The sequence below is a fragment of the Dasypus novemcinctus genome, chromosome 7, assembly GCF_030445035.2.
Source record: "Dasypus novemcinctus isolate mDasNov1 chromosome 7, mDasNov1.1.hap2, whole genome shotgun sequence".
Taxonomy (NCBI): domain Eukaryota; kingdom Metazoa; phylum Chordata; class Mammalia; order Cingulata; family Dasypodidae; genus Dasypus; species Dasypus novemcinctus.
In genome coordinates this window covers 42,200,304-42,227,018 of record NC_080679.1, presented here as the reverse complement: position 1 = coordinate 42,227,018, position 26,715 = coordinate 42,200,304, and the positions used below count along the sequence as shown (strand labels likewise).

The 26,715-nt window shown below is 36.2% G+C and overlaps 1 protein-coding gene across 24 annotated transcripts in view; it reads left to right on the top strand.

Annotated features, from left to right (window-relative positions):
- Window positions 1-26,715, top strand: part of CARF (calcium responsive transcription factor) — a 117,633-nt gene that overhangs the window by 27,287 nt on the left and 63,631 nt on the right. For 10 of the 24 annotated variants that reach the window (XR_011649229.1, XR_011649221.1, XR_011649220.1 and 7 more), the window contains 5 exons: window positions 11,863-11,983; window positions 12,528-12,755; window positions 22,902-23,022; window positions 24,074-24,203; window positions 25,342-25,426. Coding sequence is in view for 8 of the 24 variants with exons in the window: in XM_071216176.1 (XP_071072277.1) it covers window positions 11,906-11,983; window positions 12,528-12,755; window positions 22,902-23,022; window positions 24,074-24,203; window positions 25,342-25,426 (642 nt within the window). In the remaining 16 variants the exon portion in view is untranslated. The remainder of the gene's footprint in view (window positions 1-11,862; window positions 11,984-12,527; window positions 12,756-22,901; window positions 23,023-24,073; window positions 24,204-25,341; window positions 25,427-26,715) is intronic. The other 14 variants (XR_011649224.1, XR_011649223.1, XR_011649219.1 and 11 more) reach the window with 3 other exon arrangements.

The following is a 26,715-nucleotide window of genomic DNA, read 5'->3' as shown; positions in this document are numbered from 1 at the left end:
CTTGTCTGTTTTTTATTAGTAGTATTGATAATGATTGAATAATCATGAAGTAATAATGGTTGAAGTGTTGAATGCATGATGTGATTATAGTAAATACCATCGATTGTACACTTTTGATGAATTGTATGCTTTATTAATATGTATCAATAAAATACACTCGTTTAAAAAAAAAAGGTGAAAGAGAAGCAGAAATAATGCAGTGGCTGAGTGCCTGCTTCCCATATATAAGGTCCAGGGTTCTAGTCTCAGTACCCCCTAAAAAAAGTAGTGGTAGGATGCTGTGGTGACCTAGATGACCCCTCCCCCCACTGCTCACTGGCTCAGCATGGAGCTGGTCCATGTTCCCAGTGCAGATATATGGTCCTCCTCTGGAAAGGGCAAAGTAAACCTCATGCACATATTGGAAGCATGTATGTCTGACCCTATCTGGTGGTGACCTGAGGAACTTGTTCTGCATATAGAAGGCAGTTCACAGGGTGCTCTTTGAGGAACTTGTTCTGCATATAGAAGGTAGTTCACAGGGTGCTCTTACAGAACACTGTGAGATAGCAGTCAAGTCATGCTAACTGGGACAAGGGATTGCTCACTGTAGAACATAGAGTGGTGCCTGGGACTGTGAGGAAACTTTCCTAGGAAAGAGGAGACAATGTGGAACTATGTAAACAAGGGAATCCTAGGGCCCCATGATCCTGCCCAAGACAAAATGCAGGAAAATAGACGTGGCTCAGCTGATAGAGCATCTGTCTGCCTACCATATGGAGGAGGGTCCAGGGTTCGATACCCAGGGCCTCCTGACCCATGTGGTAAGCTGGCCCACACACAGTGCTGCTCACAGGGAGTGCCATGCCACGCAGGGGCACCCCCACATAGGGGAGCCCCATGCACAAGGAGTGCACCCTGCAAGAGCTGCCCGCATGAAAAAAGTTCAGCCCACCCAGGAGTGGCGCCACACATACAGAGAGCTGAGGCAGCAAGATGATACAACAAAAAAGAGATGCAATTTCCCGGTGCCACCTGACAATGCAAGGAGACGCAGAAGAACACACAGCAAATGGACACAGAGCAGACAACAGGGGAAGGGAAGAGAAATAAAGTAAATCTTAAAAAAAAAAAAAAGACAAAATGCAGGCTCAAAGAGGATCAGCAAGGCTCCTATAAACTAGTCTCTCAACTGGTTGTATGGATAAGTTCTGAACAACCCTTGCCCAGGTCAATCTGCAAAGTCTAGGAAAGGTATTTTCTTTTTCATAACACTAGCAGGATACACACTTAAAAAACAGAAGCCTCATAGTCTAAAGTCCAGCAACAACATATCATTCAATTAATAAAACACCCAGGTTTCAAAAAAAGACTACAGAACAAGCAAGAAGTGATGGCCCAGACAAGACAAAATTAAAGCATTAGGAACCAGCAGTGAGGAGGACCAGACCTGGAACAACCAGACAGACTTCTTAAAAATGGTCTTAAATATGCTCAGAGGGCTGAAAGGAAAACATGGACAAAGAACTAAAGGATATCAGGAAAACAATAGTTGAAAAAGAATATCAATAGAGAGATGGAGATTATGAAAAGGAACCAAACAGAGCCCAAGACCATAATAACAGAAGTAATATATTCCCTAAAGGGATTCAACAGACTGGAGCTGAAAGAATCAGTGTACTTGAAGACAAGACATTTCTTCTCAGTTTGAGGAGAAGAAACAAAGAATAAAGAAAAGTAAACAGAGCCTAAGAATTACAGCATACCAGTATACACATTTTAAGAATCCCAAAAGAGAAGAAAAAGGGACAGAGAGACTATTCAAAGAAATAATGGCTGAAAACTCCCCAAATTTAATGAAAGACATGAATATACACATCGAAGACATTCAGTATACTCCAACAGGATACACCAAAATAGACTCAAGCTGCATATTATAGTCAAACTGTCAAATGCCAGAGATAGAGAATTTTGAAAGCTGCATGAGAGAAACAACATGTTACATACAAAAAGCCTCAATGAGAATAAGTGCTGATTTCCCATCAGTAACTATGGAGGCAATAAAGTAGTGGGAGGACATATTTAAGGAACTGAAAGCAAAAAACTGCTAATCAAGAATTCTATAGCTGGCAAAACTGTCTTTCAAAAATGAGGGTGAGTTTAAAACATTCCCAGATAAATAAAAGTTGAGGAAGTTTGTCAACACTAAACCAGCCCTACAAGAGATGCTTAAGAGAGTTCTGAAGGTTGAAAGGAAAGGACAATAGACAATAGATTGAAGCTGCCTGAAGAAATAAAGATCTCTGGTAAGGATAATGACAGGGGTAATTATAAATGCCAATACTCTTGTATTTTTTGGTTTGTAACTCCACTTTTTATTTCCTACAGGATCTAAGAGGCAAATACATAAAAATGTAATGATAAATTAGTGGGTTGTGACAAGAACCACGTGAAGGTGGGGGGGGAAGAGTGGTGTAAGAATATTGTTTACACTATTGAAGTAAAGTTGGTATCAAAGCAAAGGAAATTTTTATAGATTTACAATGTTAAATTTAAGGCCCAACTACAAATAAAATATCAGGTAATATGCAAGCTCATAGAGACAGAAATAAGAATACAGGTTGCCAATTGGGTGCTTATACAAAATGAGTGTAGGGTTTATGGTAAGACGGGAAAGTTTAGTAAAGGTAATGACACTGCAACTTAGTAAATGTGATTGATCCCACTGAATGATATACTTGGGAGTGATTGAGATGGGAACGTTTATGCTGTATATCTGTTCCCATAATTAAAAAACACAGCTATAATGTAAACTATAATCCACAGTTAGTGGCAATGCTTCAGTATATGTTCATCAGTTGTAACAAATGTACCACACTAATGAAGGATCCCCTATATATTTTGCCTTTTATTTATTTTTTTAAATTTCCCCTATATTTTTTATGTAACATTTATGTAATCTAAAGTTTCTTTTAAAATTTTTAACTAAAAAAAAAAAGCATAGCAACTAAAGAAACAATGACAATTAAATGCAGTACATGATCCTGGGTGAGATCTAACAAGGGAGGAGAGAAGGCTCTAAGGGACATTATTGAGATATATGAAAAACAATATAGACTATAAGCCTCATATCAATGTTAAATTTATTGAACTTGATAACTGCATTTAAGGTGGATGCATAAGTGAATATCCTTGTTCCCAGGAAATGTACATGGCAGTATTAAGTATACAAGGAATATGATGTATTCCACCTACACTCAAGATTTCAGAAAATACATTGATAGATGATAGATAAACAGATGGGTTGATACGTTGATGGATAGATAGATGGAATGATACAGCAAATGTGATAAAGTGTTAAAATTGATGGATATGAAGGGAAAAGGAGTATGTTACAATTCTATGTATGCAGTGTACTTTATTTTTGTAATTGTCCTGTAAGTTTGAAAGTATTTCAAAATAAAATTCTAAAAAAAAAGATAAAATATACCTGTTGACCGGAAGATATATGGATTAATTCCCAGACTTTCAAGTTCTTTCCCATTAGTCAGTATGTCAGTCCTTATGTCAGTACCACACCGTTTTGATTACTGTAGCTTTGTAGTAAGTTTTTTAAAAAAGATTTATTTCTCTCCCTCCCCCCCCACCCCGGTTGTCTGTTCTCTGTGTCTATTTGCTGCGTCATCTTCTTTGTCTGCTTCTGTTGTTGTCAGCCGCATGGGAATCTCTGTTTCTTTTTGTTGCATCATCTTGTGTCAGCTCTCCGTGTGGGTGGCGCCATTCTTAGGCAGGCTGAACTTTCTTTCACACTGGGCGGCTTTCCTTATGGGGTGCACTCCTTGCACATGGGGCTCCCCTACGCGGGGGACACCCCTGCATGGCACGGCACTCCTTGCTTGCATCAGCACTGCACATGGGCCAGCTCCACACGGGTCAAGGAGGCCAGGGGTTTGAACCGCAGACCTCCCATGTGGAAGACGGACGCCTTAACCACTGGGCCAAGTCCGCTTCCCTGTAGTAAGTTTTTAAATAAGCAAGTATTAGTCCTCCTTTATTCTTCTTTTTCAGGATTGTTCTGGCTATTCAGAGTTGATTACATTTCCGTATGAATTTTATGAACAGTGTTTTCATTTCTGCAGAAAATACCATTGGTGTTTTGATAGGGATTGCAATGCCAGTACATTGCTTTGGGGAGTATTACCATATTAATAAGTCTTTCAATTCATGAACGTGGAGTATGTTTCCATTTATTTAGGTTTCCTTCAATTTCTTTCAGCAGTGTTTTGTAGTTTTCAGTTGTACTTCCTTGGTTAAATTTATTCCTAGAAATTTTATTCCTTTAGATGCTATTGTAAATAAAATTGTTTCCTGAATTTTTTCAAAATGTTCATTACTTGCATGCAGATATACAGTCAGTATTAGTATATTGATCTTGTATACTGAAACTTTGCTAGTTTTGTTTATTAACTGTAAGTTTTCTTTGTGGATTATTCTTTTTTTACATTTTGTTTCAGTAACATCACAAATTCTCCCACTTTAACTACATTCAGGTGTAAAATTCAGCAGTATTAACTATCCTCACAATATTGTGCTACCATCATTGATATCCATTAACCCGTATTTTTTCATCACCTCAGAATTAAACTACTAACCCCCTAAGTTGTAGCAACCTATTCCTGCCCTCCTCTCACCCATCCGCATTGCCCTGGCCTCTGGTAACCTATAAACCTTATCTGTCTCTCTCTGAAGTTTGCTTTTTCTAGGTATTTCATGTAAGTAAGATCAAACAATATCTGTCTTCGTGTCTGGGTTATTTCACTTGACATGATATATTTAAGGTTCATCCATTTTGTAGCATGTATCAGAACTTAATTAACTTTACAGCTGAATTATATTCCATTGTATGTCTATACCATATTTTGTTTATCTTTTCTTCTGTTGATGGATATATGAGTTCCTTCCACCTTTTGGGTGTTGTGAATAATGGTGCTATAAATGTTGGTGTAGAAGTATCTGTTTAAAAACCCTGTTTTCACTTTCTTTGGGTATATACCTAAAAGTGGAATTGCTGGGTCATATGGTAATTTTATATTTAACTTTTTGAGGAACTACCATATTGCTTTCCACAGTGACTGTACTATTTTACATTCCCATCAAAAATGTACTGCAATTCCAGTTTCTCTGTATCCTCTCCAACACTTACTTTCCATTTTAAAAATAATGGCCATCCTTGTAGGTCTGAAGTGATATCTCATTGTGGTTTTGATTTATATTTTCCTAATGGCTAATGATGTTGAACATCTTTTCATATGCTTGTTGGCCATTTGTATATCTTCTTTGGAAAAATGTTTATTCAGATCTTTTCCCCTTTAATTGAGCTGTCTTTTTGATACATTGTAAAAGTTCTTTGTATATTCTAAATATTAAGCCCTTATACGACATACAGTTTGTTACTATTTTCTTCTATTCTACAGTTTGTTACTACTTTCTTGAAAATATCCTTTGATGTACAAAAGTTTTAAATTTTGACAAGGTTGAATTTATCTGTTTCTTTTGTTCCTTGTGCTTTTGGTGTCATATCTAAGAATTCATTACTGAATCCCAGATCATTAAAATTTGTCCCTGTGTTATTTTCTACAAGTTTTATATTTTGGGCTCTTGTATGAGGTCCTTGATCTATTTTAAGTTAATTTTTGTATATGGCGTAAGGAAGTCTAACTTCCCTCTTCTGCTTGTGGATATACAGTTTTCCCAACACCATTTTTTAAAAATATATTTTTTATTATATTGTCTTTTTTTTTTAAAGATACGTAGATCACACAAAATGTTATATTAAAAAATATGAGGTTCCCATATACCCCACTCCTTACTCTCCCACAGTCCTCCCACATCAACAGCCTCTTTCATCAGTGTGGCACATTCATTGCATTTGATGAATAGATTTTGGAACACAGCTAAACTGCATGGATTATAGTTTACATTGTAATTTACACTCTCCCCCAGGCCATTCAGTGGATTATGGCAATGGATATAATGTCCTGCATCTGTCCCTGCAATATCATTCAGGACAACTCCAAGTCTCGAAAATGCCCCCATATCATATCTCTTCTTCCCTTTCCCTGGCCTCAGCGACTCCCATGGCCACTGTCTCCACATCAGTGATACAGTTTCTTCCACTAATTCTATAGTGGAATACTAGTAAGTCCGCTCTAATCCATATTTTATCTCCATCCTGAGGACCTTGGGATGGCAATGTCCACTCCACCTCTAAATCGAGAGGGGACTTTGATCCCACATGACTGATGGGTAGGATTCTCATGCTTGCAGTTGTAGACTCTCTCAGTTCCCTGGCAAACACCATTTTTTGAAGAGACTATTCTTTCCCCATTGCATGTACTTAGCCTCATTGTAGAAAATCAATTGGCCATAGATGTGTGGGTCTATTTCTGGACTTTCAGTTTTGTTCTATTGGTTTATATGTCAATCTTTATGCTATTACTTCACTGTTTGATTATTGTAGTTTTGTGGTAAATTTGAAATTGGGAAATGTGAGTCCTCTAACTTCATTCTTTTTCAAAATTTGTTTTGGCTCTTTAGGGCCCCTTGCAATTCCATATGAATTTGAGGATTGACATTTCCATTTCTGCAAACAAGGCTGCTGGAATTCTGATACAGATTCCACTGAATTTGTAGATTGCTTTGGGTAATATTGACATCTTAATATTGTTTTCTAATCCATGAACATGAGATGTCTTGATATTTATTTAGTTTATTTCAACAGTCAATGTAGTTTTCAGCGTACGTTGTCTTTTATATCCTTGATTAAATATATTCCTAAATATTTTATTCTTTTAGTTGCTGTTGTATATGTAACTGTTTTCTCAATTTCCTCTTTGGTTTGCTTATTGCTAGAATATAGAAACCCTGCTGGTTTTTGCATGTTGATCTTGTATGCTGCCACTTTGCTGAATTCCTTTATTAGCTCTAGTAAGTTTATAGTTGATTTTGTTTGGATTTTCTATATATAAGATCATGTCATCTTCAATAGAGATAGTTTTACTTCTTCCTTGAATTCATCATTGAATATGATGTTAGTTGTTGGTTTTCCATAAATGGACTTTATCATATTAGGAAAGTTCCTTTATATTCTTAGTTTTCTGCATTTTTTTTTTCAGTCAAGAAAGGTTGCTGGATTTCATCAAATGCATCTTCTGTCTGTGTCTAGTGAGACTGTGTTGTTGTTTTTTTCCCTTCATTGTATTCTGTGGTGTATACATGGATTGATTTTCATATGTTGAGACACCCTACATTTTTGGGATAAATCCTATTTAGTCTTAGTAAATAATATTTTTAATATCTTCTTAGTAGAGAAGTTGTAGGTTTTCAGAAAAATCATGAAGAAAATACAGAGTTCCCATATACCCACCTAATCTTTTTTTGAGGGGAGGGGTATTGAACCCAGGACCTCATACATGGGGAGCAGGGGCTCAATCACTTGAGCTACATCCACTTCCCCTCCCCTCCCCCACCTGATCTTTTTAATATGTTGTTTGATTTGGTTTGCTGGTAGTTTGTTAAGGATTTTTACACTTACATTCGTGAGGAAAATTGGTTTGTAATACCCTTTTTTTTTTTTTTTAAAGATTTATTTATTTATTTAATTCCCCCCCCTCCCCTGATTGTCTGTTCTTGGTGTCTATTTGCTGCGTCTTGTTTCTTTGTCCGCTTCTGTTGTCGTCAGCGGCACGGGAAGTGTGGGCAGCGCCATTCCTCGGCAGGCTGCTCTTTCTTTTCACGCTGGGCGGCTTTCCTCACGGGCGCACTCCTTACGCGTGGGGCTCCCCCACGCGGGGACACCCCTGTGTGGCAGGGCACTCCTTGCGCGCATCAGCACTGCGCATGGGCCAGCTCCACACGGGTCAAGGAGGCCCAGGGTTTGAACCGCGGACCTCCCATGTGGTAGACGGACGCCCTAACCACTGGGCCAAAGTCCGTTTCCCAGTAATACCCTTTTTTTAATGTCTTCATCAAGCTTTGGTATATTAAGGTGATTCTGGCTCATTGAATTTTTTTTTTTCCTTTTATTTCTCTCCTCTTGCCCCCGCACCCCAGTTGTCTGCTTTCTGTGTCCAATCGCTGTGTTTTCTTCTGTGTTTGCTTGTGTTCTTGTCAGCAGCACCAGGCATCTGTGTCTCTTTTTGTTGCATCATCTTGCTGCATCAGCTATCCGTGTGTGCAGCCCCACTCCTTGGCAGGCTGCAGTTTTTCCGTGCAGGGCGGCTCTTCTTACAGGGCACACTCCTTGCGTGTGGGACTCCCCTACGCCGTGGACACCCCTGTATGGCACGGCACTCCTTGCATGCATCAGTAATGCGTGTGGGCCAGCTTCTCCACACGAGTCAGGAGGCCCTGGGTTTGAACCTTGGACCTCCCATGTGGTAGGCAGATGCTTGCTCTATCCATTGAGCCAAATCTGCTTCCCTCATTGAATTCTTCAGAAGAGTTTGAGAATGATTGGTGTTAATTCTTTAAATCTTTGGTAGAATTTACCAGTGAAGCAATCTGGTCTGGACTTTTCTTTGATGGAAAGTTTTTTGATTATTGATTCAGTCTCTGTAACTTGTTATAGTTGTGTTGAGGTTTTATTTCTTCTTGAGTCAATTTGGGTTAACTAATTTGTTGGCATACACATGTTCATAGTATTCTCTGATCCTTTTTATTTCTGTAAAGTTAGTTGTGATATCACCATTTTTGTTCTGTCTTTAGTTTGAGCCTTTTATCTTTTTTCTTTATCAGTCTGGCTAAATGTTTGCCAACTGTATTTTTTTAAAGAACCAACTTTTTGTTTTGTTGATTCTCTCAATTGTTTTTCTATTCCTTATTTCATTTATCTACACTTTTTTTTCTTTGTGCTAAATCTAAGTTTCCTTCACTCTTATTTTTCTGATCCCTCAAGATGTGAAGGTATTTATTAATATGAGATCTTTCTTCTTTTTATTTATTTATTTATTCCCACCCCCCTCCCCCCACATTGTCTGCTCTCTGTCCATTTGCTGTGTGTTCTTCTGTGTCTGCTTGTATTCTCATTAGGCAGCTCCGGGAACCAATCCTGGGACCTTCTGGAGTGAGAGAGAGGCGATTACTCTCTTGTGCCACCTCAGCTCCCTGTTCTACTATGTCATCTTATTTTCTCTCCTCTGTGTCTCTTGTTACATCATCTTGTTGCACCAGCTCTCAATATTGGCTGATACTCCTGCACGGGATGGCATTCCTGCGCCAGGCAGCACTCCCACATGGGGTGGCATTCCCACATGGGCTGGCACTCCACGTGGGCCAACTTGCCACACGGGCCTGCTTGCCCTCACCAGGAGGCCTGGGCATCGAACCCTGGACCTCCTATATGGTAGAGAGGAGCCCAACTGATTGAACCACATCTGTTTCCTTCCTCTTTTTTATTATAGGCATAGTTTATGTAGCTGTACTTTTCCCTCTGAGCAATGCCAGTGCTGCATCCTGTAAGTTTTGATATATTGTGTCTTCATTTCATTGGTTTCTATGTATTTTCTGATTTCCCTTGAAATTTCTTATTTAACTCATTTGTTGTTTGGGTATGCTGTTTAATTTCCATATAATCATGATTCTTCCGATTTTCCTTTTGTTAGTGATACCTAACTTTATTCCATTATGGTCAGATAAAATACATTGTATGATTTCAGTATATTAAAATGTATTGAGAACTGTTTTGTGACCTAACATATGGTCTATCCTAGAGAGTGACCCATGTGCAGTAGAGTTGAATGTGTATTCTGCTGTTGTTGGGTGAAGTGTTCCATATATACGTTCAATCTTGTTGATTTATAGTGTTGTTCAGGTCCTCTTTTTTCTTGTTGAGCTTCTGTTTAGATGTTCTATCCAACTATTACTCTAGAACTGTTTCTTCCTTAAATTCTATCAGTTTGCTTCAGATTTTGGGGGGCCCTGTTTTTTAGAAGCACATATGTTTATAATTGTTATACCTTTTTGTTGAATTGATCCTTTATCAATATATAATGTCATTTTTAATCTCTTTTAACAGTTTTATATTTAAGTGTATTTTGCATATTAGTCTAGCAATTTCAGATCTCTTTTGATTACTATTTGCACGGAATATTTTTTAAATTTTTTGACATTCAACATATTTCTGTCTTTAGATCTAACATGAATCTCTTGTAAACAGCATATAGTTGGGTTTTGCTTCTTTATCTATTCTACCAGTCTGTTCCTTTTGATTAGAGAGTTTAATCCATTTACATATAAGGTAATTACTAATAAGTCAAGACTTTCTTCTGCCATTTTGCTAGTTGTTTTTTGTAGGTCTCTACCTTTTTTTGCCCCTCCTTTCTCCATGACTATTTTCCTTTTTGTTTAAATGTTGGCGATATTGGGATTTGAGGTAATGGCATTTTTTGGTATCCTCACTGGGATGATAGTTACATGTATAAACCCATAGAAGTATACTGAAATGTCTACTTTAATGTAAATTTTAAAAATTAAATTTAAGAATTTAAAGAATTTGTAGAAGAATTTACTTTCCATTGCATGTGTGAGTTGTTAAAATATTCTATAAAGTTTACTTCTTATTTTAAATGTTTAAATAGTGTGATTATTTACCAGTTTAATTTTGGTGGCAAAATTTCAGTCCATTTGATAATACGAACTTCAGTAGCCACTATAATATACTAGGCCAGCATTGTTCAATGTTGGCAAAATTGATGTTTTTAGACTGAATAATTCTTTGATGTGAAGAGTTGTCCTGTGTATTGTAAGATGTTTAGCAGCATCCTTGACCTCTAAACCATTAGAGACCAGTAGCACCTCATCTCCAGATGGGACAACCTAAAATTTCTCCAGACATTATAAAATATCCCTGTGGGGACAAAATCACCCCCAATTGAGAACTGAGGCCTAATTGGCTAAAAATTTTGGTATAAATATTTTCTCATTTTCAGAGCTTTTGAAACTAATATTGAGTGGTATGATGGTATATTAATGGTAAGATTTGTGTATAAATGATCCCCATATACAGCAAGGTCTTTTCTAAAACTATATAATGCTACAATAGGGCATACCCAACCCATAAAGTTAAAGCCTTTATTGTATTAAATATGTGTAGAATAATAATTTTAGAGGTATTACTATACCTTGCCAATTAAAAGTAAACTTAATAAGTCAGTACACTATTGTAATTAAGGATAGGATAAGGGGGAAGCGGTTGGCCCAGTGGATAGGGCATCCACCTACCACTTGGGAGGTCTGCGGTTCAAACCCTGGGCCTCCTTGACCCGTGTGGAGCTGGCCCATGCATAGTGTTGATGCGTGCAAGGAGAGCCCTGCCACTCAGGGGTGTCCCCCACATAGGGGAGCCCCACGGGCAAGGAGTGCACCTCGTAAGGAGAGCTGCCCAGGTGAAAGAAAGTGCAGCCTGCCCAAGAATGGCACGGCACACACGGAGAGCTGATGCAGCAAGATGACTCAACTTTAAAAAAAAAAAGAGACACAGATTCCCATGCCACTGATAACAACAGAAGCGGACAAAAGAAGAACACAGCAAATGGACACAGAGAATAGACAACTGGGGCAGAGGGGGGTGGGGAAGGGGAGAGAAATAAATAAAATCTTAAAAAAAAAAAAAGGATAGGATAAGGGAATTATATAATGTTAATCTTTGCTCTTTCTTGAATGTATTTGGTGCTTTGGAAAGTCATTTAATAAAAATGTTAATTTTCTAACCTATAAGATAGAAGTGATTTAAATTGTAAAGGGTAGGGGAAATGAGAAATTTAAGATACAACATTCAGTAAAAATGTTAAGTGTTCAGTTGATCAGATGTTTAAACTCTTTCAGCTTTTAAATAATAGGAGAAAATGGAATTGAATATGTTATCAAGATGGAACTGTCTAGTGATGCATTAAGAGTCAACCATGAAGATGCCAAAGAGTCAAAAACAGATGCTCAGGTATTTGAGGTAGGGAGTTTTTTTCCATTCCAGGGAAAAACAGCATTCCATTTAGCAACTTGTTATGCTTAAAGAATAGCTATTCTTTTACATGTGTTCAAGAATTTTAACATTAAATTATCCACACATTCTTTCATATATTTAATTTTATAATAATGGAGAGCTTTACTTAAAGTAATGCTTATATATATTCATAAAAATTTATATATAGAAAGAAAATTCTGAACATTGAATTATATTTCATCATTTCAGATTGCATTTCAATGGACAATTTTATCTCAATAAAATTGAGATAATACAATGTAATAAAAGCCAAATAATTTCACTAAGGACTACTTTATGTCTACCAATTGACAGCTTTTTTATTATGTTAACTTATATATCATAAAATTTCTCATTTTATCTATTATTTAACTGTACTCTTGTAAAAAGTAAAATAGACAATTAACTGAAAAATGAATGTCTTTCCAATTTTATTTTTTAAATTCTCTCTGTAAAAATTTGTACCAGCGTATTTTATAAAGACTAACAGGATTTTTTTCCTTTGCAAAAGCATTTAACTTGTATGGACTCCAAGGATTCTTCATTTGGGCAAAATGATTTATCTACATTTGGGCCCATCACTATTCATGAAGCAGGTAATGCACTCTCATCACAGAATATACCAGGGTCTCTGACCCAGACACAACCTCTTTCGGCAGAACATTTCCACATAGTAGAACAAAATGGGAAACATGTTCAATATCAACTTCAGTCACTGGGGGAGTCTAATGAACAAATGGTAAGTATTTTTAATAATAATAATGTTATGCTCTTTAGCAAAATATATTATTCTCATTAGATAATCTTTATTTTTTGACACTACTAATTTATTACATTGGGAATACTGTTGCCATGACCTTCCTTTTTAATTTATATAAGGATTTTGAAAGGTTTCTTTTCAGAACTTCAACCAGTACTTATTAGCTACTATGTCAAGAATATTAGTACTTTGAGACTAGTTGAAAATATAATGTATAACTAGTGTCAAAGTGCCAGTTTACATAGAGTTTACATTTCTTCTTTACATTTTTTATATATACATTGGACTGAACTCAAGATTATTGCTTTGTCAATATCTCACTAACTGACTTGTCTGCCACATGCTGATATGCTTTCTTTTTTATTTTTATTTTTTAGCAATTGTATTGCGATATAGTAATATTCCATACAATCCATCCAAAATGTACATTTATTGGATTTTGGTATAATCACAAAATTGTGCATTCATCACCACCTTAGTACTGATATGCTTTCTTCAAAAAAAAAAGAAAGCAATGGAGTCACCACTTGTATACTGGAAATAAGATATCTTTGTTGCTCTTTATAGGTAGATATGTATGTTGTGAATAACTGAATAAAGATGGAAACATGAAAATAATCTGCTTTAAACTGTTAGCTAAAAGTATTTTTTACCAAGTTTGTAGTTTCAATAGAAGAGATAAAATATTAAGAAATGTTACTAATGAAAATTTGAAACTTTCCACCAGTTGCTAGGGGAAGATTTTTAAGAGTAAATTAATCTGTTCTCTATATGGGGCAATGTGAGTATAGTTTACTTGGGAGCCAGATGAACCTTTTTAAGAATTCCCTAAGCTCTCTGATTTAAGAAGAATTTATAGTAGGAATAATAAGAAAAATAATATTTCTCTTTTGGTAAATAGTATTTTCCAAATTTTCTAAGTAAATATTTATTACTTTTATTGTTTCATATTTTTTATATTTTCTTCATTTTATATTATTTACTATTATAGTTTATCTCCATGTCTTTTTTTTTTTTAAGATTTATTTTGTTTCTTTTTCTCCCCTTCCACCCTTGTTGTCTGCTCTCTGTGTCCATTCACTGTGTGTTCTTCTGTGTCCGCTTGCATTCTTGCCATGTAGCACCAGGAAATTGTGTTGCTTTTTTTGTTGTTGTTGTTGCGTCATCTTGCTACGTCAGCTTTCGCGTGTACAGCGCCAGTCCTGGGCAGGGCTGTGCTTTTTTTCGCGCAGGGCGGCTCTCCTTGAGGGGCACACTCCTTGCACATGGGGCACCCCTACACTGGGGACACCCTTGCGTGGCACAGCACTCCTCGCACGTGACAGTACTGTGCATGGGCCAGCTCACCACATGGGTCCGGAGGTCCTGGGTATCAGACCCTGGACCCTCCATATGGTAGGCAGATGCTCTATCAGTTGAGCCACAACTGCTTCCCTCCATGATGTCTTGATTTGAAAACTTTCACAGCCTCAGAACTATAAGCTTTCAACCTGGTAAATTCCAAGTATAAAAGCCAACACATTTCTGATATATTGCCTTAGCAAACTAAAACAGGTTCCATTCTATAACCATACTGCATTACCACCACAGGTTAATAGGCAATAAATAATCAAGGTGTGATCCAACTACATTTTAGTTTTTTGTTTCCAGAACTAAACTTTCATTTCCCCTGTTATTTCACATTTATTCTTGTTTCTTTTGGAAGATTTACAAGGTCTAGATGTTCTGATAGAAGGAACAAGTTTATAAAAGATTTGAATTTTACAAATGGTACTATTACTGAAAAGCATGTTAAAATTGTTTATTTGTTGGAGTCAGAAAAATTAGAAATAACTCTTTTTTGTAATGGATTAGACTCTATACAAAGTGATTATAATAGTAATTTTACATTGTTTAAGACAGGAAATGATGTAGAGGGTTATTTGATGTCATGAATGGGAAGCATGTGGCATGAAGTGTGGAAATAACTAGGAAACAGGGATTGTTAAGAAAGTATTTTCTTCAAAAAACTGAAGATCAGAAAACGATGATATTCTGGGAAATTTAATACTGCTCTTTGAAAGAAATATGACTTTCTATATGGAAGCTAACAGGAAACTAGAAAAGATTCTGCAGTGGGTAAATCTGCAATTAATGAGGAGTTCTCACAATTAAATAGGGATGGTAGTTTAGGTTTAAGTACTGTATTGCTTATGTGCCAAGGTTTTGTGTTAATTTTTATGGTCTGCCTCAAAAAAAAGTATCACAAAAAATGACTTTTCAAACTATGTTTTTCTTTCCTAGCAAAGGTTAAAGATAATTAACTGCTTTATTGTAGGAAACAATAATATCATTACCATTCCCAGATAACATGAACTGAAAATAGTTTCTTAGGTACCAAATAGAATAAGCTAAGGAGGGAGGGAGTAAATGAAGGATACTCTTCTCTACCATATTTGAGAAACATTATTTCAAAATTAAGGGGGCATTACACAAATGATTCTTAACTATAAAATATTTATATGCTTGAGTAAATTTTAGAAGTATTATACATGTTTAATTCAGTTTTTTTGGTTTGTTTGTTCTTTAGGAGGTACCGGGGATTGAACCGGGGACCTCGTATTTTGGAGGCAGACACTCAACCACTGGGCTACATCCACACCCTTAATTCAGTTCTTAAAATAATCATGGTACTGCTTTTTTTAAAGAATGTTTTTCACAGGAATTTAATCTCATAATGATGGGTAGAGAACTTAAAATAGTATTATTCCTGTTGCCTTTAAGTCCAAAGGGTTTTTTTGTTTTGTTTTGCTTTTGCCTTTTTTTTTTTTTTTAGTTTAAGTAACATGATCAAATATTGGGAGATGGTGCAGAATAGTGATTAAAGGAGTCAGACTACTTGGATTTCAATTTCATCTCATCACTAAATAGCTCTGTGTAACCTTGCATGAGTTTTTCAACCACTGTGTGACAGTTTCCTCGTCTCTAAACTGTACATACTTCGTAAGATTCAGATTATGATGAGGATTAAATGAGGTAACACTAGTAAATTCCTGCCACTTAGCGTGCACTCAACAAATAAAAGTAGCTGTTATAATCAGAGTTTGCAATGGTTGTCATGCTGAAGTGAGAGTAGGTGTGGCAAGATAGTTTTATCTCAAGAAACTTAATAAATATTGGGAAAGGAAACAATTTCCACTATTAATTTCTGGGAAATGTTTATGACTATATTAAAAGCATTCTATGTTGAGTTTAGGGTTTGTTTTTGTTTGTTTGTTTTTTCAAATTTAAATTTTAAATGACCTTGAGACTTCTGGGAAGATGTCTGACTAGAAAGGCATCGGACTCTCTTCTCTCCCAGAAAAATAGAGGCCAGGCAGAAACAGCCTGGAAAAAAATCTTCTAGGGTTTAGGACACCAGGGGAAGGCTGGACACCAACCAGAAGAGAGAGAGGCAAAGGAAATGCATTGTGGTGGCAAAACTGTGAGTTAAAATCTGCAGTTAAAAACTGCCAGGATCCTCCCCCACCGTTTAGACACTTTTGTGGTTTTTTTGGTTGGTTTTTGTTTGTTTGTTTGTTTTTAAAGATTTATTTATTTCTCTTCCCTTCCCCCCCGCCCCAGTTGTCTGTTCTCTGTGTCTGTTTGCTGTGTGTTCTTTCTTTGTCCGCTTCTGTCAGCACAGGAATCTGTATTTCTTTTTGTTGCATCATCTTGTGTCAGCTCTCCGTGTGTGCGGCGCCATTCCTGACCAGGCTGCACTTTCTTTCGTGCTGGGCAGCTCTCTTTATGGGGTGCACTCCTTGCACGTGGGGCTCCCCTACACGGGGACACCCCTGCGTGGCAGGGCACTCCTTGCACACATCAGCACTGCGTGTGGGCCAGCTGCACACGGGTCAAGGAGGCCCGGGGTTTGAACCGGGGACCTCCCATGTGGTAGACGGACGCCTTAACCACAGGCCAAGTCCGCTTCCCTAGACACTTGAATTCTCATGTCTTAGGACCATCTCCCCAGGAAGGGGGAGAAAGAGGGACACAGCCTAAGGCTGACTCAACTTTTGGCCTACACATTTGGTCTACTGTTTCCCATAAGCCTTCCAGGCTGAGGAGGGGGTTGGTGCACCATTGTTTGCCTTGGGAGCTGGCACAGGACTAAAGAGTTCTGACCCTCTCAATCTCCTCTCTACTGCCCAGGATTAGTTGTTGAGGATGCAGAGGAGAGTGGAATTTTTTCTTACCCAGGAAAAGGGAGGGGGCTGCCAACAAAGGTTAGAGAACTGCTGCTGAGAAAGTGAATTGTGAGGCTCTTAGCTTCCAGGCAGGATCCTCTGTCACGCTGATCTTGTCTTTGTTGCACCATGTTGCACAACATACTCTGACCAGGCATTGAACTGAAAGGGCTGCCATAGAGCGCCATCTACTGGTTGACCAGCATGTGAGAAAATTTAAAGTAAATAAGTAAGAGAGGCTTTTTTGGCCTTTATAGCCTGTTCCCCAACGGCCCTAGAGAGCAGGTCTGCAACCCACTACTGGGTCCAGGGAACAGATTTGAGTAACAGGGACAATCCTAAAGACTCAGAGCACGTTGAAAAAATAATCAACAGCAGTAACACACAGCCTCCCAAAACTAAATCCCTATGAAAAAGAGAAATTGAGCATCTGAGCATACTCACTATCTTAATCAGGTGCCAAGACATCAGCAAAAAAATTACAAATCATACTAAGAAAATGGAAAACATGGCCCAAAAAAAAGAATATCACAGCTGTAGATGAGACACAGGATTCGAGACAACGAATCAATGCGATGCACACAAATTTCCAAAATCGAATTCATGAGTTGAAAGTATTAATAACGTGGCTAAAGAGATAAAGGACATCAAGAAGACACTGAGTAAGCACAAAGAAGAATTGGAAACCTGAATAGAAAAGTAACAGAACTCATGGGAATGAAAGACATGATAGGTGAAATAAAAAACACATTAGAGGCATACAACAGCAGAGTCAAAAAATGTAGAAGGAATAAGTGGTACAGAAGACTACAACTGAAATAGAAAAGAGAAAAGAACACAGAGAGAAAAGAATGGAACAGTTTGAGCAGGGGCTCAGATAGGTAAATGATAATACAAAGGACAACAACACATGTGTGATTGGAGGTCCAGAAGGAGAAGAGAAAGGAAAAGGTACAGAAAAGAGTATTTAAAGAAATATTAGCTGAAAATTCCCCAACTCTCACAAAAGAAATGAACTTAAATATCCAAGAAGTATGTTGTACCCTGATCAGAATAAATGCAAATAGACCTGCTCCAAGATACATATTACTCAGAATGTCAAAGATTAAGAGAAAATTCTCAGAGCAGCAAGGGAGAAGCAAACCATCACATACAAGTTTCACCCAGGAAGACTTAGTGCAGATTTCTCATCAGAAACCATGGAGGCAAGAAGACAGTGGTGTGATACAATTAGAATGCTGAAAGAGAAAAACTTGCAGCTGAGAATTCTTTATCCAGCAAAATTGTCCTTCAGATATGAAGGTGAGTATAAAATATTCACAAACAGAAAAGAAGAGAGTTTATTAAAAAGAATCCAACTTTGCAGAAAATATAAAGAAAAACAGCATGAAAGAAAAAGGCAGGAGAGAGAGAGGCTTAGAAGAGAGTATAGAAGACAAGACTAGCAGAAAGAATAACAAAAAGAGTAAAAGAAGAAAGTAAGATATAACATGAAAATCAAAGAATAAAATGATGGAAGTAAATAATGCATTTACAGTAATATCATTTTATATGAATGGATTAAACTTCCCAATCAAAAGATATATGCTGACAGAATGGATAAATAAAAATGAGCCATACATATGCTGCCTACAAGAGATTCATCTTAGACCCAGAGATACATTTATCCATTTTTTTCTTTGTCGCACATGCTTTGAGTGTAAGGTCCAAGAAACCACTACCTACTACAAGGTCTTGAAGATGTTTCCCTACATTTTCTTCTAGTAGTTTTATGGTCCTGGCTTTTATATTTAGGTCTTTGATCCATTTTGAGTTGATTCTTGTATAGGAAGTGAGATAGGGGCCTTCTTTCATTGTTTTGGTTATAGATATACAGTTGTCTCAGCACCATTTGTTGAAAAGAGATTATTTTGTCCCAGTAACAGTAACTTGGTAGGTTTGTCAAATACCAGTTGACTGTATAGGTGAGGGTTTATTTCTGGGTTCTCAATTCTATTCCACTGATCAGTATGTCTGTCTTTATGCCAGTACCATGCTGTTTTGACCACTGTAGGTTTGTAATATGTTTCAACGTCAGGCAGTGAAATTCCTCCCACGTTGATCTTTTTTTTTTTTTAGAATGTTTTGTCTATTTGGGTGCACTTTTCCTTCCAAACGAATTTGGTAATTGCCTTTTCTAATTCTGTAAAGTAAGCTGTTGGAATTTTGGTTGGTATTGCATTAAATCTGTAAATCAGTTTGGGTAAGATTTACATCTTCATGATATTTATTCTCCTAATTGATGAACATAAAATGTCTTTCCATTTGTTTAGGTCTTTTAAAATTTCTTTAAGCATTGTTTTGTAGTTTTCTGCATATAGGTCCTGTATTTCTTTGGTTAAATTAATTCCTAGGTATTTGAGACTTTTGTTGCTATTGAAAATGGAATTTTCCCCCTGATTTCCTCCTCAGATTATACAGTACTAGTGTACAAAAACATTACTGATTTTTGCATGTTGATCTTGTATCCTACCACTTTATTGAACTCACGATTAGCTCAAGTAGCTTTGTTGTGGATACTTCAGGATTTTCTAAGTACGGGATCATGTCATCCACAAACTGAAAGTTTTACTTCCTCTTTTCCTGTTTGGATGCCTTTAATTTTTTTTTCTTGTCTAATTGCTCTAGCTAGGACTGCGATGTTGAATAACAGTGGTAACAGTGGGCATCCTTGTCTTGTTCCTGATCTTAGAGGGGACGCTATCAACCTTTCCCCATTGAGTATGATGTTGGCTGTGGTCTTTCATATATCCCTTTCATCATATTGAGAAATTTTCCTTCTATTCCTATCTTTTGAAGTGTTTGTATCAAAAAAGGATGCTGGATTTTGTCAAATGTCTTTTCCACATCAATTGAGATTATCATGTGGTTTTTTTCCGTCAATTTGTCAATGTGGTATGTTATATTCATTGATTTATGTTGAACCAGCCTTGTATACCAGGAATAAATTCCACTTAGTAGTGATGCATAAGTCTTTTGATATGCTGTTGGATTCAATTTGCAAGTATTTTGTTGAGAATTTTTGCATCTGTGTTCATTAGTTTGGTCTGTAATTTTCTTTTCTTGTAGTGTCTTTATCTGGCTTTGGTATTAGGGTGTTGTTGGCTTTATAAAATGTGCTGGGTAATTTTCCCTGCTCTTCTATTTTTTGGTAGAGCTTAAACAGGATTGGTGTTAAATGCTTGGTAGAATTCACCTGTGAACCAGTCTACTCCTGGACTTTTCTTTGCTGGGAGATTTTTGATGACATATTCAATCTCCTTAAATGTGATTGGTTTGTTAAAGTTCTGGTATTTCTTGTAGTGTCAGTGTAGGTTGGTTGTGCATTTCTAGGAATTTGTCCATTTCATCTAGGTTGTCTAGTTTGTTTGCATACAGTTTCTCATAATGTCCTCTTATGATTCTTTTTATTTCTGTGGGGTCTGTTGTAACTTCTCCCCTTTCATTTCTTCTCTGTTTTTTTCTTTGTTATCCCAATATAATGTTTGTAACTAGCAGTATCATTATGTGGGTATGAAAGTAGTTTAAAGGGAAAGTCTAATGTCATGTATGTTAACTAAAAAGAATGCTAAAAAACGATTATAGGGACTCTGTAGCAGAGTAAAACTGCATGTGAAATATTAATATGTATAAAATTGCATATATAAGACTCTCTTTATTTGAAACCAAACAAGTGTATGTTAATAGTACAAGATGTTAATATGAGAAAAAAAACATTATGCTGAATGAAATAAACCAGACACAGAATACTACATAGTGTATGATTCCATTTTTAGAAAATGTAAATATATAAATCAATTTATAAAGATGAAATTAAATTAGTGGTTATGTAGGATAGGGGAAGGACTGCTTAGTTTTTGTTTTTGGAATAATGAAATAGTTCTAAAATTTTTTATGGTGAATGTACAAAATTGTCATACTAAAAGCCATTGATTATACACTTTGGTTAGATCCTATGGTATATGAATATATCTCAACAAAACTGCTTAATAAATAAATAATTGTGCTAGAATAACTAGAAATAGCATCTGTGTCCATCAGGGAAGCATAGAGAGTTGAAAGGTGAAGAATTTTCTTCTTTGTTTGTCTGTTTTTCTTTATTATTATTGAAATAATAGGGAAACGGACTTTGGCCCAGTGGTTAGGGCATCCGTCTACCATATGGGAGGTCCGCGGTTCAAACCCCGGGCCTCCTTGATCCGTGTGGAGCTGGCCATGCGCAGCGCTCATGCGCGCAAGGAGTGCCGTGCCACGCAAGGGTGTCCCCCGCGTGGGGGAGCCCCACGTGCAAGGAGTGCGCCCGTGAGGAGAGCCGCCCAGCGTGAAAAGAAAGAGCAGCCTGCCAAGGAATGGCGCCGCCCACACTTCCCGTGCTGCTGACAACAGAAGCGGACAAAGAAACAAGACGCAGAAAATAGACACCAAGAACAGACAACCAGGGGAGGGGGGGGGAATTAAATAAATAAATACATCTTTAAAAAAAAAAAAAGAAATAATAAAAATGTGCTAATAATGATTTAAGTGATGATGCACAACTATGTGATTATGCCACATACCACTGATTGTACACTTTTTTCGAATTGTGTGCTTTATTAATATGTATCAGTAAAACGATTTGTTTCAAAACATAATAAAATAAAAATAAATAAATGATCTTAAAACTAGGATTGCAGTTTTTATCATGCATCAGTAATGTTCCCAGGTTTTAACTAACAAATGAAGTTTGAAAAAGTGGGTTTGAACGAGTGAGAAGAGAACTGATGAAAGCAGACTTTGGGTAAACTATCCGTTGGAGAGTATTATGTTAGGTAATAAATTATGCAGTGTGTCCAAAAAGTCTGGAAACATATGGTAAACTTATTTTCAAATAATATGTTAGTTATATTTTCAACTGATAGATTCGAAATGTTTTTCTTCAATTTTTTTTTATAGATTTATTTATTCCCCCCCCCCCCCTTGCAGCTTGTTCCATTCTTTCCTGTCTCTTCTCTGTGTCCGTTTGCTGCACGTTTTTTTTTTGTTTTTTGTTTTTCTTCTATATCTGCTTTTCTCCCTTTGCTGCATCATCTTGCTGTGCCAGCTCTCTTCAGAGCACGGGCCATCAGCTCTCCGTGGCACACGGGCCGTCAGCTCTCTGCAGCGCTTGGGCCAGCTTGCCTTCACAAGAAGATCCTGGGATGCAAATCCAGGGCCTCCCATATGGTAGACAAGAGCCCACCTAGTTGAGCCACAGCCACTTCCCTGTTTTTCTTCAATTTAAGTCACCTTTTTAGTTGACATTTCTCTAAAGTCAGTGTGGTTAAGTTCTTCAATTGAAAAAAATATATATATAATAAATATACTCTTCTCCCTGTGTTTTCATCCTTTTTGGACACTCTGTAGTATTCCTTATGGACCAAGACAGGATATATAGAAATGCAAGATACAGAAGTAAATCCTTTTTAGTCATCTAACAAGCTAATGTTTTTTAAAATAACAGAAACCACTTAAAATAATGGGACAAATGATTGCCACACCAGTAGGTCAAACATGTATCAATAATACAATAAATAGCAAAAGGTAAATTTATTAAGTCCAGTTAGAGGCTTTGTTCACATTGCTAAGTAATTAGATAGCATGCATGAATAATGATGTATTTGATGGTTAAAGCCATAGATTGTAGGGTCAAACTTCCTGGTTTGAATCCTGGCTTCAACACTTACTAGCTCTGAGACTTTAGAAAAAATCTTTATGTGCCTCAAATGTTTCCATTTATAAAATGAGGGAAACAATAGTATCTGCTATAGTGGTAGGCATGTGATTAATAATTTATTTACTAATTCTGTTGTCAGTGTAGGCAGATGGTGTTCAATTTTTTTTTTTTTTTAATGCTTCCAAGATGATCGTTACCAGCCCATCAGAAAATGGACAGGTACTACAGGTAATTCCAGCTACCCAGACAGGAATGGCTGAAGTGATTATACCTCAGGGGAGGCCTGTGGATGTGAATAGTCCTCAGGGTGAGTAATAATGGGATATAGGTATTTGAGAATGTTTTAAAGAAGAAATATATATTTCTTCTTTATATATTTTTTTTCAGAAATATATATTTCAGAAATCACCTCATGAAAGTCAGTGCTAAAATTGATCTCTTTAGGTAAAATTGTGAACCTCAATAATTGGAAATAGTTTCTTGACCCAAATAAATTTCAAGTTCATTTTTCAACTCCTGTCCTTAGGTAGATATTTCGTTTTGAATTCAGTGAAGCTGGTTGATTTCTGCTTCCTCCCAAAGAACTAGTGAGCATAAAATAAATTCTTCTCAATTATAACAACAGTAAACATAACAATAACAAGGATATAGAGCTAATAGCTATTGGATAAGTTTACATTTGTATTTTTAGCAATATTTTTGTTAGCCATGTGAGTCATTACTCTTTTTTTAAACTATCCTTTCTTTCCTTTTCACTCTTATTCTCTTTACTTTGCTCTTTTTGATTCAGAAAAGAGAATCGTGCTCCTCCTTTCTTTTGATTATATTCTCTTCTTCTTTGATAACATATTTCTTTTCCTTTTGCCTCCCTTCCTTTTCTACCTAATTGAGCTTCTTTTCTAACTCTTTTCTATACTGTTACTCTCTGACTACTAGTAGTTTAGGGTAGATACTTTTACCTTAGTGCTATTATGATTCTTAGCCTATGTTACCAGTCATTAAAACTTAAGACAAAAACTTAGTTTGCAGAAAACATTATAAACATGGTATAAAAAGAAGTTAATTTTACGTTTTCATCTTCTATTCTGATACTCTTAATATTAACAATTACTTCTACCACTTTTATATCCCAGCAGTTTATTTAGGTTTCAAAAACTTAATTACAAAATTAGTTCGTATTATAATTAAAAGTAAGGAAGTTTATCTAAGAAATTTTCAACAAGCATTATAAGTTTTGTTATCTTTAGCTTCAGAGCAATTCTTCCCTTTCCTACTAAAAAATATATAAGTTCTGGTTAGGCACATTCTCATGTTATTCAAGATATTGGTGGTGTTTTGTTCCTGTTATTGTTGTTAAGATGTCTCAGAAGAAAAATCCAGTGATGGAAACTTACCAGCTATAAGAATGGATGCTCTGGCAGATAATAACAGTGGTTACATCCTTCATCCACAAGCATCCCTCACATTTTCCAAAAAGACAGTGACCAGGTAAGTCATTGGAAAAAAGGAACTCATCTTTTGATATCACCTTGGACAATTTTTTTAAAAAATTATCACATCTGTAGCTGACTGGTTATAGAAAAGACCAGAAATTCAGGAAATAGAATAAACTTCCATCAAATATATCTTTAATTATTTTAATGGCATCCTGACAATTAAGAGGCTGCTCTATATCTAGAAGCTATAAATGTCCAAAATGTTACTTTTCTCAGTGCCACTTGCCTATTATCTTTTGAAGGAATCTAAAAATGTCTGACATTGAGTTTTTAGAATAAAGAAATATCAATTCTACTTCCTAAAATTTTTTATGATTTTATCACATTTTTACACATTTAATTCTTTAGTGGTTAAGTGCTTAAAATGGTTTTTATTAACTTTTATTTCAGTTTTTATTTTTGCCTTAAAATAACTCTATCATAATTTAGGAAAATATATACATTCTATTTCTCTTCTTCTGATTATTCCTTGAAGATATTTTTGCATTAAGATAATCATAACATTTGATCTCAGAACTTGAACATAATATCATGTTACTTTAATTATTAGAGGTTTTGTTTTGTTTTCTTTTCTTTTGTTTTTGATTTTTTTAGGTACTGGGGCTGAGTATTGAACTCAGGACCTCATATATGGAAAGCCGGAACTCAACCACTGAGCTACACCAGCTCCCCCATGTTGCTTTTAACCAGTCACCAGAAAATGGTTTTTTGTTTGTTTGTTTTTTCTTTTCTTTATTTTTTATTCTTTTTTTCATTTAAAAATTTTTTTGTTTTTTCTTTTGCTTTTTTTCCTTTTATTCTTTTATTTCAGAAAATGTATTATTAGCTCATTTTTTATCATATAATGAGAAGAATACAGAATAAGTTTTGAGAGAGAGATAAAATACTCGAATTTGTTGGAACTGCACATACTTTGAAGAACAAAGTCAGGCCTTTAATTTAGTTGCTGATAAGATAAAGCAAATGATAATTATCTGTAGTAATTTTATTGTTAAAATTTCTTAACGATTACCACAATATATTGTCTTAGACACTAGCTAAAGGTATAAGGCAACTGAATGCTTTACTCTGTATTTGTAGTATTTGTAATATATGTCTGTGTATGTATGTGTATTTCTCTCCTATCTCAGAATACTTGAAGAACCTTTTATGGCTCCTCTCCAGCCACTTTCTTCTAACACACCTTTATGGGCCTGCCGTCTCAGAAGCTGTGAGGTGAGTTAATAATCCTTACTTAGAGTCACTTTACTGGTTATGACCATATTTCATCCCAAAGTGTTCACTTTTGAGTACACTCTTCATTGGCTATACCTTTAATATTTTTGTGTGTTTATGCTAAATCTGATCTCTATTTTTTTTTCCTTAGAGATAGCAGGCTGCTCTATTAATACAGAAATCATATAAATCCCCAACAAACACACTTCAATATCATTTCTTTCCTTTCAGCCCTTTCCCTCGTCTTCCATGAATCTTCACTATCATGTTTCTCTACTTTTTATTTCATGGCCATGCCTTCTCTTTCCTTGCTTGCATTTACTTCTTATATTCTCAGTAGAAATTCTTCAAGGTTCACTATTTGATCTTGTCTTATTTCTCTACATTTTAATCTTTAGAGAGCTTATTTACTTTGTTTGCTTTCAACTATTAACTTTTATAAAAATGATTCCCAAATCTATAGTACCAGTTCTTTAATTCTATTCTTGGTCTTATCCCAAATCTCTAGTTACTTATTAGAAGTCCTTGGATTTCACCTCAGTTTCACCCTGTCCCAAACAGAAATCATTATTTATCATACCCCAACTACCTATATGTTTCCTAAATTCCTTGCCTCTGTGTTGGCAAATACCACTGCCTTAGGTACCCCATGTTTTAGTTTGCTAGGCTTCCAAAATGCAATATATCAGAAAAGGGTTGGCTTTTACAGTGGGGATTTATTTACTTGCAAGCTTACAGTTCTGAGGTTATAAAAATGTCCAAATTCAGGGCATCATCAGGTGATGATTTCTCCCTGAAGACTGGCTGCTGGCAATCCTGGACTCCTCTGCTGCATGGTAGAGTACATGCAGCATCTGCTGGGCTCTCCCTCCTCCTCTTGGCTTGATTTCCTTCAGCTTCCTTCTTCTGTGGTTCTCTCTCCTATGGCTTTCTCCTGTCTCTCTGTCTGTATTCATCCCGTTAATAAAGACCCAGTAAGAAGATTAAGACCCACCCTGTGTCACACCTTAATTGAAGTTACCTAATCAAAGGGTCCTTAACTGAAGTAACCTAATCAAAAGGCCCTACTTAACAATAGGTTTATGTCCACAGGAATGGACTAGCTTTAAGAACATAATTTTCTGGAGTACATACAGTCTCAAACTACCTCACTCAGGCACAAATTTTTAAGCTCATTTCTGCCTTTCTCATATTCAAGTAATCACCTGATTCTTGTAGTTTTTTCTTTGAAGTGTTTCTTTTTGCTCCTACTTCCACAGACTTGTTATCTTGATCTTGATTACAGTAAT